At 31.0% G+C, this 13,986-nt stretch overlaps 1 protein-coding gene across 2 annotated transcripts in view; it reads left to right on the top strand.

The window, feature by feature from the left end:
- Window positions 1–13,986, top strand: part of Duox (dual oxidase) — a 160,697-nt gene that overhangs the window by 116,088 nt on the left and 30,623 nt on the right. For both annotated transcript variants that reach the window (XM_088275010.1, XM_088275009.1), the window contains exon 5: window positions 8,925–9,112. In XM_088275010.1, the coding sequence (XP_088131136.1) occupies window positions 8,925–9,112 (188 nt within the window). The remainder of the gene's footprint in view (window positions 1–8,924; window positions 9,113–13,986) is intronic.

The following is a 13,986-nucleotide window of genomic DNA, read 5'->3' as shown; positions in this document are numbered from 1 at the left end:
ATGACACGTATTTCGATGCGTTCCGCATCATTTTCAAACACCGTAAAACCTTGAAAATGATGCGGAATGTATCGAAACACGTGTCGCAATAGATTTAAAAAAATACTGTAGTGGTATTTACCAAGTAAAGCTTGAACTAAAATCGTGCACCTAAGTAACTTCATTACTAACCTAGAATCATTGTTAGATAAGTAATTTAAAAAAAAAACCTACTATCGACCTTAAAAATATCAGGAGCTCGATCGTCGAGTAATCTAAATGATATTTCTATCACCTTTCCTTCATGAGTAAACGATCAACATAACACTGCGTTTATATGATGCAGTGCCCTATGCACCATTGGGTGCGGATAAGGGTTTGAAGAAGAAGAAGAGATGTTGTATTTCACGAGAGTTTCGGGAAATTCTTAGACTCGGAATAGAAATATGACTAAAATATCCATGATTCAGTATCTGCCCATATTAATTGGATATATTTCCACGGCCTTGGCTTTTATGGCAGCTCGTAGAACCATAAAATTAATTATCCGGTAGATTGAAAGGTTCTTCATCAGGGAATCACGTGTAGGCAAATTTAAAGTTACTTGAAACACATTAAAGCATTTGGATCTTGAGGTATTTAACGCTTTTGTTTAAATTACTAGCGAATTTGAATATTCACATCCGTTTTCTTGCCATTGATATATTTGAAAATAAGATCATTAGCAGGTTATAAGTAAAAAATATTTATAGATTCTACTAAATTGTATTTTATTTTTTAAAAATGCCTTAACAAGGTGAAATATTTGTCACAAATAAAATTTTTATGTGTTTTTAACAAAGAAATACAATTTAGGAGACTCGAAAAATCTGTGTTTGATTTCCAAAGTAAATGTATTTTTTTATTATTACTACTCTTTCATTCTCAAACAATAATTCTGGACTGAGAGACGTCGTGTACCGTACATATAATTTATTTATTTGTAAAAATATATTGGACATAAAAATACATATGGCCCTGATTTTTTTGATGAATTTTGTAATGAACGTCGATTGTTTTATTTAATTACTTATTTAAATAAACTAGCATATCTTTATATAAAACAAAGTTGTCTAAATTTCATTTGTGTAGTATAAATACTTAATGTGAATATTATCTTAATTAATTGGAGGAAATGTCGGTTTACTAAATGTTAAAGTTTTTTTAATAAATAATTATAAAATAAAAAAATCGCTTTATACTGTGCTTTTATACATACTTAAGTAGGTATTATGTGTATTAATTTTTTTATGGTATCTTTAAAGTACATATTTCCAATAAACCGACGAAAATACAGAGTATACAAATAAAATAAGAACTAAACATCTTTCCCACTTTTATTTTATTTGCGACCGACCAGTGACCGGCTTTTGTCGTTATTGACATCATTAGACTAAATTCTATTTTGTTGTTGCTTGTATTTTTAAATGAAATGTATGTTCACCAAGAAATGTCTGTAAACAAAGCTTTAATTAAACAAAATACAACTTAAATTTAACAATACGTATACAACTAAAGTCCGCCTCCGTAGTGTAATGGTCCGCACGCTCGGCTACCGTTCTGGAGGACCCGGGTTCGATTCCCAGGGGGGGTAAGAATAAATATGAGTGATTTTTTCACTGTAATATTTATTCAATACTACCCTGGACTGGTACTTGAAGCGGAGGGCTGATCACCTTTCCTTCATGTGTAAACGATCAAGATAACACTGCGTTTATATGACGCAGTGCCCTATGCACCATCGGGGTGCGGATAAGGGTTTTATTATTATTATATACAACTAAATTAAAAATATACAACAAACAAAATACAATTTGAATATTAATAATAATAATAATAACTTACAATGTGTTAAGTTAAAAAAATGTTTTATGTAAAAAACTAACGATTTGCTAAAAATATGTTTTATTATTAAAAATATTTACCGTTATAGCACGCGCGAAATCCTATAATTTCACTATAGGTGATTTGTCATACTGGCCTCCTCGTATGTATTTTACGTACATTTAGTATCCGCTCATTCTTCATTTAGACGTAAATTTATACGATCCACATATTTTAATGTTATTAATTTTTTTATTTATTTAAAAATATTGATTAAGTTGTTTGGGATATACATATATTATGTAAAAAGACAAGGTTATAGAATTAATGTCTCACAAACCCATCTAGGTCGCCACATCCTGTAATGTTTCCGAAGCAGCCTTTTATGCTTTTTTATAATCTTGTAACGATTTGGCCGCACTCTATACCAGTCATATTTTATAATTATTTTAATGCCTCCATTTATCATGACCATCAATATATGCCAATGATCTCATCGACACTGGGAAACAGTTTCTAACAAAGATAACATAACATTACATCTTCGCAAATTATGTAAGCTTTTCTGAGAACTGGAAAAAAAATCGCGTTTGAAAGAATCCAGCGGTTAAATGCGAGATAACTAAAAAATATCGTGTAGGCAATGAAGAGAATTGTTTAAAAATAATAGCTCACGGAAGAGTAAAAGAAGAATAAAGTCAGTCAATTGTTTGCGGTCGGATAAGATTTTATGGATTTTGGATGTCTTTTGTTTAAATAAAAAGTTTGTAAAAAACTTTTAAATATACAAGTATAAATCGGTAGTAAAATAAATCCAATTGTTTAAATTAAAATTGGGTTTAAATTTAAGTGTCACGTGATGATTTTTAGATAAATTCAATAAATTTAATTTATCGTGAATTTTGACGGAGCGTTTGTTACAGTCACTATTTTTTTTCATATTTTTCTTGTAATCTTCAACAGCATCGAATCATCCAAATTATTGTAAAATAATTTTAAAATTCACTTGATGTCCCTTGACTGGGAATACTTCTTTTCATCTTATAAAAAAGCTGTTATTATTTAATTAAAAAATATATTTTTTGACCACAGAGATAGATTACAATAACAACAAAAATACACGATTTTATATATTAAAAATTCTTAATAGTGTCAATTCATAATAAGTGTCCAGTACTTTTAAGAAGGTCGGTAATTGAACGTTTACCTTACTTTTAGTAACGTAATCAAGACAATTACATATTTTAAAACTATTCACTTATTTTGTTAATTATATTTCAAATATTTTAAATGTTTTAAGAATCTGAATGTGGTCAGGTCAGCAGTGCGCATAATCCAGCGGGTATGCTTAAAATGCACGAATGTGGAAGAGGCGAATATTGTTTGTAAAAACAGAGGAGTGTGACGTTCTATTCTCTCTACCTACCCCTGTGGAGAAGTGGCATGATAGTTAATTACAAGTATTAACTGGTCAAATTCTATGCTACATAAAAAAAAATCATGTTTTTAAGCGGGGCTCTAGTATGTCAATTTAATCCAAGATTAGGATCTTGCATACAAATAAAAAAAGTCTGCTTTATAAAAGCTTTCTCTATTCCAACACAGATGGCTGTTGTGAACTCACATATACTAGGTCATGAGTTTGATCAATATATGTAGAAGTTCCAAAAATTGAGTAGTATAGTAGTCAATCATGGGTAGAATTTGTGAATGTTACACGTGTATGAAGTGATCACCTAAGTCCTATAAACGCCCAGACTTTCATTTTCTTTTTCATCTTTGTTGAGATGTCAAAAATGAAAAAAAAAGTTTTGTTATTGCGTATTTCACACGCACATTTTCATTTTTCTGTCACATTTTTTAGACGATCCATCTCAAACTTTTATTTTCAGCTTATTATGCATGGAAAAGATAAAATGCAATGAAAGAGGGAATAACACATTCTTTACTACATATCTCTTCTACGGAGGTTTGCTCAATCTATTAAATTCTCATGTATTACCGTCGAAAAAACTATAGCTATATTTCAGTTTAATAATTCAAAAACAAATTTAATAGCATGCGTATGAAGAATTGTACTGCATGGTACATATCGACGGCCTCTACGTAAAGTACTCGATCTGCAAATCTGTTACTTTACAGGAGAAAGCTTAAAATATTTTTTCAACGTATTTTTTTTTATTAGTTAACGGTTTTATCTGAAATTCTAAACTAGTATAATACATTCAAAATCACGACAAAATAATGTATTAAGTCGTTTAAAAGCTTTATGCTTTGTCAAAATTTTGAAGTAAGCGTTTTAGGAGTTCAGTTCATTTAAAAAATTCGATGTAGACAACATCTTATACGGCTGAAAACTAGGCGTAATTTGTTTTATATATTTTTTTGTTTGTTTATATTTATAGATAACGGTCAGTTGATAACTTATACTTACTTATAACCCTTATCCGCACCCAATGGTGCATAGGGCACTGCATCGAATTGACACAGTGTTATATTGATCATTACTTACATGAAGGCAAGGTGATCACTCTTGCGCTTCATGAACCAGTCCAAGGTAATATCAAATAAATATTTACAGTGTAAAATCACAAATATTTATTTTCACCCCCCCTGGGAATCGAACCTGGGACCTTCAGCACGGTAGCTAAACACGCTGACCATTACACCACAGAGGCGGACAGTTGATAACATACACCAAATATCTCAAAATTGACAAAAATGTAGTTAGAGCACTTTACGTAAGGCACGTCGATATGTTACATGAGCAAGTATAAGTAGTCGTGAAAAATCATGACCTCTGCAATGCATCATGATTTTTCTAATACCCATTTGATTGAATAATTGAATCAAGTACAGGAGATCTCTCAGTCGTAATTTCATCATAATAATGCTAGGATGGTTGTATAATATTGCCGCTAATCTACCAGAATATTGTGAATAAGTTTCGACATATATAATACAGAATTTATTAGGTCATTTGTTTCTCTTAAGACGCGAGTCAAAGCTCACTTTTATTTTTGCAAATATATCTAATAAGATGTGCCTCTATTATAGAAAATTATATTTTTTACGTTTCAATATAAAACTAACTAACTAACCATCACGCCGCTTCCCCGCAGGGGTAGGCAGAGAGAATCGAACGCCACATCACTCTGTCTTTGCAAACATTCTTTGCCTCTTCTACATTCATGCATCTCCTCATACATACCCGACGATTATTACGACTCCTGACCCGGCCGCTTTCAAGTATTTGACATACCTGATTGTGCCAAGTTTTCCTCGGTCGTCCTCTGCTTCTTTTTCCTACTACATTCGCTCCATAAATTTGTTTAACCGTTCTTTCTTCGCTCATACGCTCCACATGTCCAAACCATCTCAACACACCTTTCTTAATTTTATCGATAATGCTTATCTCAGCCTTACATTCTTTCCTTATTTCATCATTCGAACATCTATCAAACATCGTTTTGCCACACATTCGTCTGAGGGATCGCATTTCGACTGCATTCAGTCTGCTTTCATCCTTCTTTTGCCAACTCCATGCTTCGCTTCCATACATACGTTTCAATATTATTTACAATATTATAAAGTTACATAGTATTATTATGATGACGACGACATATCAATATTAGAGACCGAGTTTATTCCAACCCTAGTAGTTCCAATCCTAGTTTATGGAAGCGTAGCATGAAGTTGGCAAAATAAGGATGAAAGTAGACTGAATGATTTTAAAATAAATACTCTATCGGAATGCCAATTGTGGTTTTTATCAAACGAATGCCCTAACAAGGCGAAACAATTGTCACAATATATTTTTTTTATGTGTTTTTGTTAATAAAATACAACTTAGTAGACTCAAAAAATCTGTGTTTGATTTCAAATTAATACATAAATTAAAATGGAGTTCTACAAATTAAACGCCAAATCAATCAAGCCACTTATTGAACTTTTTACTGTGCAACAGATCTTTTTAGGTAAAACCTGAAGGTTTTTTCTCCATTTGAAAATATTAAGTGTATTAAAAAAAAATAAACAATACTCTTTCTGCCCTGTAGCGGGTAAATATTAAGTTAAAAATATGGGATATAGTACATTTTCTGGGCATTCCGAAAACATGCACAACTGAAAATTGCCGATTTTTTTTAATATATGACGTTCTTGAAAAGAGTGAGCGATTTGTGAATGTAACTCGAGTAATATTTCATGAATTATTATAACTCTCATCTTAAACATTTTCTTAATATCAGTTATCATACAAGCATGATTTGGCAGCATCAAATTGGATGGTTCCTTCCCATAATTGGACTCAATTTTATTTACCAGTTATTTGACCCACTTCTTACATAATACAAAATTAGGCCTTGAATTTTCTATCTCTTAATAAACTGGAAAAAAACTCTCATTTTCGACGTAGGATAGTTTTTCTAACCGCCAAGCAATAATTGTCCGACCTGATCTTTTGAACTTCAGACCTTTAGTTTGTTGCTCCAAACCCGATCAAACACGTCAATCGTGTCAGTAATTTTAAGTTAGTTAAGTAATTTCAATAAACAGGGTGTTTATTTTTAGAGGTATACAAATTCAAATTTTCCGTAATAAATTGATGGTGGCACCCGCCGTGCGGTATGTTGCGCCATCTTGTTGAAACCACAGCTCTGACACATCAATGCTATTCAACTGAGGAAATAGAGTATCAAGCTGAATATTATTTCGGCCCATTCACCGAACCTACGACGCGCGTAATGGTCATTCAGTCTATTAATGGCGAAATGACAAAACGTGCTGACTATAAATCAACTGTCTATTGCCAGTGTTTTGTATTTCTGTCAAATAAAATCAAATCAACTGTCAAATCACTTGTATTTCTACAGACGGCCAATTTGAAGTTCAATACAAAATTTTGTTCACCGATGAGGCACATTTTAAGTTAAATAGCTATGTAATTAAGCAAAATTGTTGATTTTGGAGTGGAAAAAACCCAGAACCCTTTGGACACCCTTACATCCATTAAAAGTCACTGTTTGGTGTGCTTTATGGGCAGGTGGAATCATTGGCCCATTTTTTTTTAAAGACGGTGCCGGCCAGAATGTTACGGTCAATGGAAAGCGCTACAGAATCATGATTACTGACTTCTTCGTGCCTCATTAGATTGGCATTGATGTGATAGAGCTGTGGTTTCAACAATATGGCGCGACATGCCACATGGCGGGAAATTTGAGTTTGTAAACCTCTAAAAAAAACACCCTATAGGCAAGCGAAACATGGCTAAATGTCTAACAGCCAACTCACTGACTGTGCAACTCGTGTTGTTTGTGGTGTACGCTAAAGTGCTCAAATACAATAAAACGAGTAATTTGATCGAGGAGATAAAATAGGCATTATTTCAAAAGTTTCTCAATATTATATCTAGTAAAATATAATTTTAAATTAAACGTGTTTAATATTTTGAGTGTGTCCTTATTTTTATTCACAAATAGTAAATTAATATTCGAAATACTATAGGAGTTTGAATACCTGCAGACAAGTATAAAAAATAGACGCTTTGTGGGTTATTCCTTCAAGATTTTTATACATGTCTCTATTTAAATGATTTGGTTATTGAGATGAGATATGAATTACGAATATATACTTACAGAACCCAAAGCAAGTTTTGGCTTTTTTAAGTGAGTACTTTGTAGTCTGTGTAACGTTCACCGTTCTACCTACGATTGACATTTTCTTTCTAATTTCGTTAATTGTATATATTTTAAATGACAATCACCTTCGATTTCACTTCACAATTTTCATTACAATCTTTAGGGTATATATATATATATATATATATATTTATATATATATATATATATATATATATATATATATATATATATATATATATATGTATATATATGTATATATATATATATATATATATATGTTTATATTAAGTGCTACCTCCGTTAAAATGATTCATGATTTATATGAGGAAAATATACTTTTTTTTTCGTTAAGTACTTACATACATATATATCAAATAGGAAATACCACTAGCAACTCTTTTTACTCAATGTTCATACATGTTTACGTTTTTGGATTATCGTTAACATCGATATCCATAGAAGAAAATTTCGAAAATGAATTGTGATACTGTTGCACTAACGTGAGTGTTATTTATGCAACTGTATTGTAAGAATATGAGAGCGTATGAAATTTTTGTGTTGATATGATAATGATTGGATATCCACAGAATTGAAACTTCTTTTTCTTCTTGGTGTAAGCCTTGTGGACTGTTTTTAAGATGGGTTAGCCTCCTGCGATGTCGATTTCCAGCTGTCAATCCATGCTTTTGATGGTCTACCTTGGATTTGACCGTGGAATGCAATGTGGGGGAATCTGGATGGTTCCATTCCGGTCACATGCGCATGACATCGTCTTATTCGTTGCCTTCCCCACCTAAGGACACCTTCGATCTCGCGTATTTCTATTATCCTGGTGTTCCTTATTCCATCTCGTAGACTCTTGCAGATATGCCCCTTAGATATTGTGACTGCAGACAGTTGGTAGAATTCCATATTGAATTGTTGGGTAATATATCCAAAATGAAACAAGATTTATTTGATTGAACTCTATATTTATTTATGTAAATGTTAATATGTGATGCGTTTCGTCTTATTAAGACATTATCAAACACGTGTGTATGATATTATTAAAACATTATCAAACACACGTGTTTGATAATGTCTTAATAATACGAAACGCGTCACATATTAACATATACATAAATAAATGTAGAATTCAATCCAATAAACCTTGTTTAATTTTGGATATATTACCCAATAATGCTCCTTAGAGTCTTTATTTTATTTATTTTTTTATTTTATTTATTTTATTTATTTATTTATTTATTTTCATAAAACATAGATACATTCAATATACATATTCATTTCATATACACATTTATTATACGTATTACGGCTCTTTAGGCATGGCCTGTGTTGAGCCGATACTCTAAGCCTTTATTTATGATACTCTAAGCGCGTTTAGATTTTCCAAATCAACAGTGTATTTTACCTTACTTTTTTTTATTGCTTTCCTTAAAGGCCAGGTTGTGACCGGCGAGATAGTGATGGCCTCGGAGTCTGGGTGCCCCATAGAGATGCACAGGATAGAGGTGGAGAAGTGTGATGAGATGTACGACAAGGACTGCAGCGGGGAGCGACATATCCCTTTTCACAGAGCTGCGTACGACAGGAATACAGGACAGAGTCCCAACAGTCCTAGAGAACAGGTAAGAACCATTTACCTATATAATGTAAGCTATAATAATTGAAATGTTTAGTAAGTTATTTTAACACTCTCCTTATCATTCATCATTTACTTTGTGTAATACCACTTTTATAAATACTTATTCGTGACTACCGGTGGTAAAAGTGGACCCAAAGTTTAACTTTAAGTCCACAATTGAAAATATTCCCATTGTGATTCATTTGTCTTCTTTCTCTCTTTCAAATTTTTAATTTCATACGAATGTCAAATTGTATTTATATTTACCTAAAAAGATCTCTTGCATAGTAAAAAGTTGAATAAGTGGCTTTATATTTATTTTTAATACATTTTATAATATTTTTAACTTTAAAAACGTTGTCTTGAAAAATCAAGATTTTTGATTTATGACGTTCTTGAAAGAAGTGAGCGATATGTAGGTGATAGGTCCAAATTAGTTCACATATATTTTTTAGGAGGTAAAGCATTAAATAACATTTTTTCGTATACCTGTAAACCTGTATATATGCAATAGTTATAGAACTTTCCGCATACGGGCAAGGTTTATAATACATTTGTGAAGTATAGCTGATAGTAGCGCCAGCAATGAGGAATCGATGAAGTATTGCGGTACATTAAAACAAGTCCCGTAGTCTAGGGTTAAATCCACAACAACTTTAAATATTGTTATAGGGTTTTCAATTACAAATTACAAGTTTGATGTCCACAGTTTAAAAAAACTGATTTATTTCTTCGTCTTTTATTTCCGCTTAAAATAATAATGGAAAATTATAAACCTTGTTAAAATCCCCTGGGCAATTCCATAACTGTACTAGCATACCTAATTATTGCTTTGCATTCGAATAATGCAGACCCTAGGGTGAATTGCTATGGGAAATATGATTAAAGGTCGGGTGTTGAAAAACGAGATTTATATTGCAACACCATGGATGTGAGAATGAACAGATAATTTGAAGGATTTCGCATTGTGGTATCATTTAACAAATTGTTTACTTATATTACGTTTTAAGTTATAATAACAAACTTCTCCCTTTTTTATCCACAGGGTCGCATGCATTGTATTGACACGGTATTAATTAAGGCCCAACATATGTACGTTAAATCGCAACGCATTTTTTTCTAAATCAAGGTTAAATCTTACGTAATTGTCGTTTTCTTCTTAAAATACCATTTTGCATTGAAAAAAAAAAGTTTCTTTTTCGAACAATTATTTGGTTTTGAAAAGAAAAGAGTTATTGAAAGCGAGGAGTTAAAAAATGTATAAAAATATTTTTTCTATACCTGTAAAAAACAAAATATCCAATGAACATTCTTTTAAAAAATCGGAAGTGAACAGATATTCTTCACTCCTTTCAACAAAGTCATATATAAAAAAAACTTGATTTTTCAGGAGATCGTTTTTAAAGTATAAAAATATAATACAATATATTAAAAATAAATATCAAGCCACTTATGAACTCTTTACTGTGAAACAGATTTTTTAGGTAAAACCTGATTTTTTCTCCATTTGAAAAATATTTAGTATATTCAAAAAAATAATTAAACAATATTTTTTCTTCAAAATGCAAAAACCAACACTTTTGGCTCTATAGCGGCTAAATATTGAGTAAAAAATATGCCGCTTTTGCGAGAATATAGTACATTTTCTGGGCATTCTGAAAACATACACAACTGAAAATTGACGATTTTTGATATATGACGTTGTTGAAAGGAGTGAGCAATTCTCCAGTGATCGCGAAGATATATATTAATTTATTCCATCATTCATTAAAATAGAGCCCTGTCACCGTGATAATGCAATGGCAGAAATTTTGAGTCATAAAAAGTGACTTACTCTTTTGTACTGCGTGCTGTGAAGTTAATATTAATTACGATAAGTGAATGCATAAATCGTTTAATGACGACGTTAGTCATCAATATTTATACAGACCTCCCATTGGATTCAAATAATTAAAAGTTAACGGTAAATCTTTCAGACTTTTATTCGATACATTGATGTGTTTAAATACGCACATTACGTCGCCCATTAAAAATAAGGCTGCGAGGTTTGCACATATAAATTTAAGCGCGTATAAAATTTCTCTTTTGACAAATAAATCAATTGATAACGGGAGCATATAGTATGTTTTTTCTGTAAATTAGAACTGTATGCTATGACGTCAGAATCTTGTCTTTTCATGTCGAAATCTAAAAATATGGAAGTCTGGGTATTTACAGGGCTTATGAATAGGCTGGTTTAGTGATCACTTTTTATTCGTGCAACATTCACCATTCTACGCATGATCGACAACCACACTACTCTTTTTTTGGAACTCCTACATATGTCATTAATCTCATGACACTGAACATATTAGTTCACTGGAGCCATCTATTTTTTGATTGTGATTTTTTTTATTTAGTAGGTATTTTATTTTGATGTTCGCAAGATCCAAACCCCGGATTATTTTATATACTGGGAAACGCCCGAAAAGATGATTCTCAATTTTATACCTCTTTTGATTTGACTAGTTATTTTATTCATAATTTTTTTTTTGTATATACAACAAATTTATGCACGTGTATATATGTATAGGTACTAGCGGAATGCAAATATACTAGCTGACCCGGGAAACGTTGTCATGCCATATAAATGATTTTATGTGAATATTTTGGTTGTTAAATAAAACACACTTTGAATAAAATATTGTGTCTTAATTTCAATACAATCGGTGAATAACTATGTAAACTTATATTCCCATTTTGATTTCTAAATAAATGTCTAAATTACGCAATTTATACTCTACATAGTTTGAAAATTGATCATTCCATAAGGACCTAACATATCTTCATACTAACTAGATATAATATTTCCTAAGCAAGTATCATCTATCAAGTATTTAAAAAATCTTATAAACATTAGTTACAGGTCAAAGGAATGCGATTTGCAGAAACATTATGTACTTAGAACATCTTCAGTCCATAATTTTATTGCGTGGCCTAAATATTTCCAGTCGAGAATGTTAACATCGATAGCAATTAAATATAAGGTACTCTTGTTGCTCATCTTCAACGAGCTTCTCGTACAAGGACTTACATCATCGGTAATCACAAATGTAACCATCGCTAACATTCGAAACTATGCACTGTACACGTAGGTTCAGAGTCAGCAATCTCCCATTCTCGTGTTTTAGAATATTAAACAGTGACGGCTTGTGAAAATTTATGACGCTATTTTTGTTATTAGTCTTAGTCCGCCTCCGTAGTGGTCAGCACACTCGGCTACCGTTCTGGAGGTCCCGGGTTCAATTTCCAGGGGGGAGGGGGGGTAAAATAAATATTAGTGATTTTTTCACTGTACTATTCAATATAACCCTGGACTGGTACCTGAAGCGGAGGGCTGATCACCTTTCCTTCATGTGTAAACGATCAAGATTACACTGCGTTTGTATTACGCAGTGCCCTATGCACCATTGGGGTGCGGATAAGGGTTTTATTATTTTTGTTATTAGTGCTCTTATTTTCCAATTTCTTAAATTATTTAGAAACTATGTAGGCGTCAGAAAATTACCATATGAGCTTACTTTTTTGTGAAATGCAAGGCTGTGTACTCTTAAAATATGTGAATGCACTAAAATTTTCATATTAATACAGCAAAATATTCCTTTTCAATTTATTAAGTAGACATTACTTCATACGAAATATCTTATTTTGGTTACGCTGTGCCTCTCCAAAAAGGAGTCTAAGCTCTTGTACTTGGAGAGGGATTTACACTCAATATTTGTTTATTGTTCTCAATTAAGGGTATGGTGCAATCTTTTATCTTTCTTTCATTTTTTTATTGTATTGAATTATGTATATACACATATACACGTAAAAATAACTTAACTTAACACTATATATATACAATATATATATGTATATATATATATATATATATATATATATATATATAAATATATATAAATATATATATATATATATATATATATATATATATATATATATATATATATATATATATATATATATATATATATATATATATATATATATATATATATATATATATATATATATATATATATATATATATATATATATATATATATATATATATATCCACTGATTTTTTTAAACAATGTGTTGTAACGAAAAGAAGGGCATGCTATGCCTCGATAATCCACGTGTCATGAATGTTACCAAAAAATCATTAAAGTACCAAAAATTCACACAAAAAACCTTGAAAAATGATTTATAAACAGTTTTTATTTATTATTTACGCACCTTAAGTATAACGCGTAGATTAATAAAACAATAATGTGTACATAACTAATCGTTTGTTTTCGTTTCCTTTTCCTAAATTATTTTCCTAAATAAAAATTTTCTCAAGATTTGTTTGAATAAAATAAAATAATTACTTCATTGTTAATGGAATCACTTATCTAAACGATTTTTTTAACTTACCAAAAATATAGCCTGACCTCTTATCAAGGACGAACCTGTTCGTATATATTTTTTGCCACTAAAACACTTTTTATCTATGAAACTGTTCAATTAATGCCTGATAGGAAGTTTTGTCTTGTAAAAAAAAAACCGATTCAATCAAAACATATAAACAATATATTCCGAAATAAAAATCACTCATTGAAACTGATTTTGATTAATGTGCGGGCTATTGTTTGGAATCATTTTTTTCGTAATTTGTGTACGTACTTACACACAGATTATGCATAAATTAGGTAATAAATGATGTAACACAAGTTTGGTAATGTATCAACAACACTGTATAGCGTGAGATTTATTTGAAATCCTACGGTATTTTGAAATATATAAAAATTATATTTTTGATTTGATATACAAAATGAGTAGAGAGCATGATCAGGCATTATAAAGGTTTCA

This window comes from Brachycentrus maculatus, unplaced genomic scaffold (assembly GCF_059751285.1).
Source record: "Brachycentrus maculatus isolate JH-2025_06_01 unplaced genomic scaffold, ASM5975128v1 h1tg000757l, whole genome shotgun sequence".
NCBI classification, from domain to species: Eukaryota; Metazoa; Arthropoda; class Insecta; order Trichoptera; family Brachycentridae; genus Brachycentrus; species Brachycentrus maculatus.
This window is presented reverse-complemented; position numbering and strand designations above follow the sequence as displayed.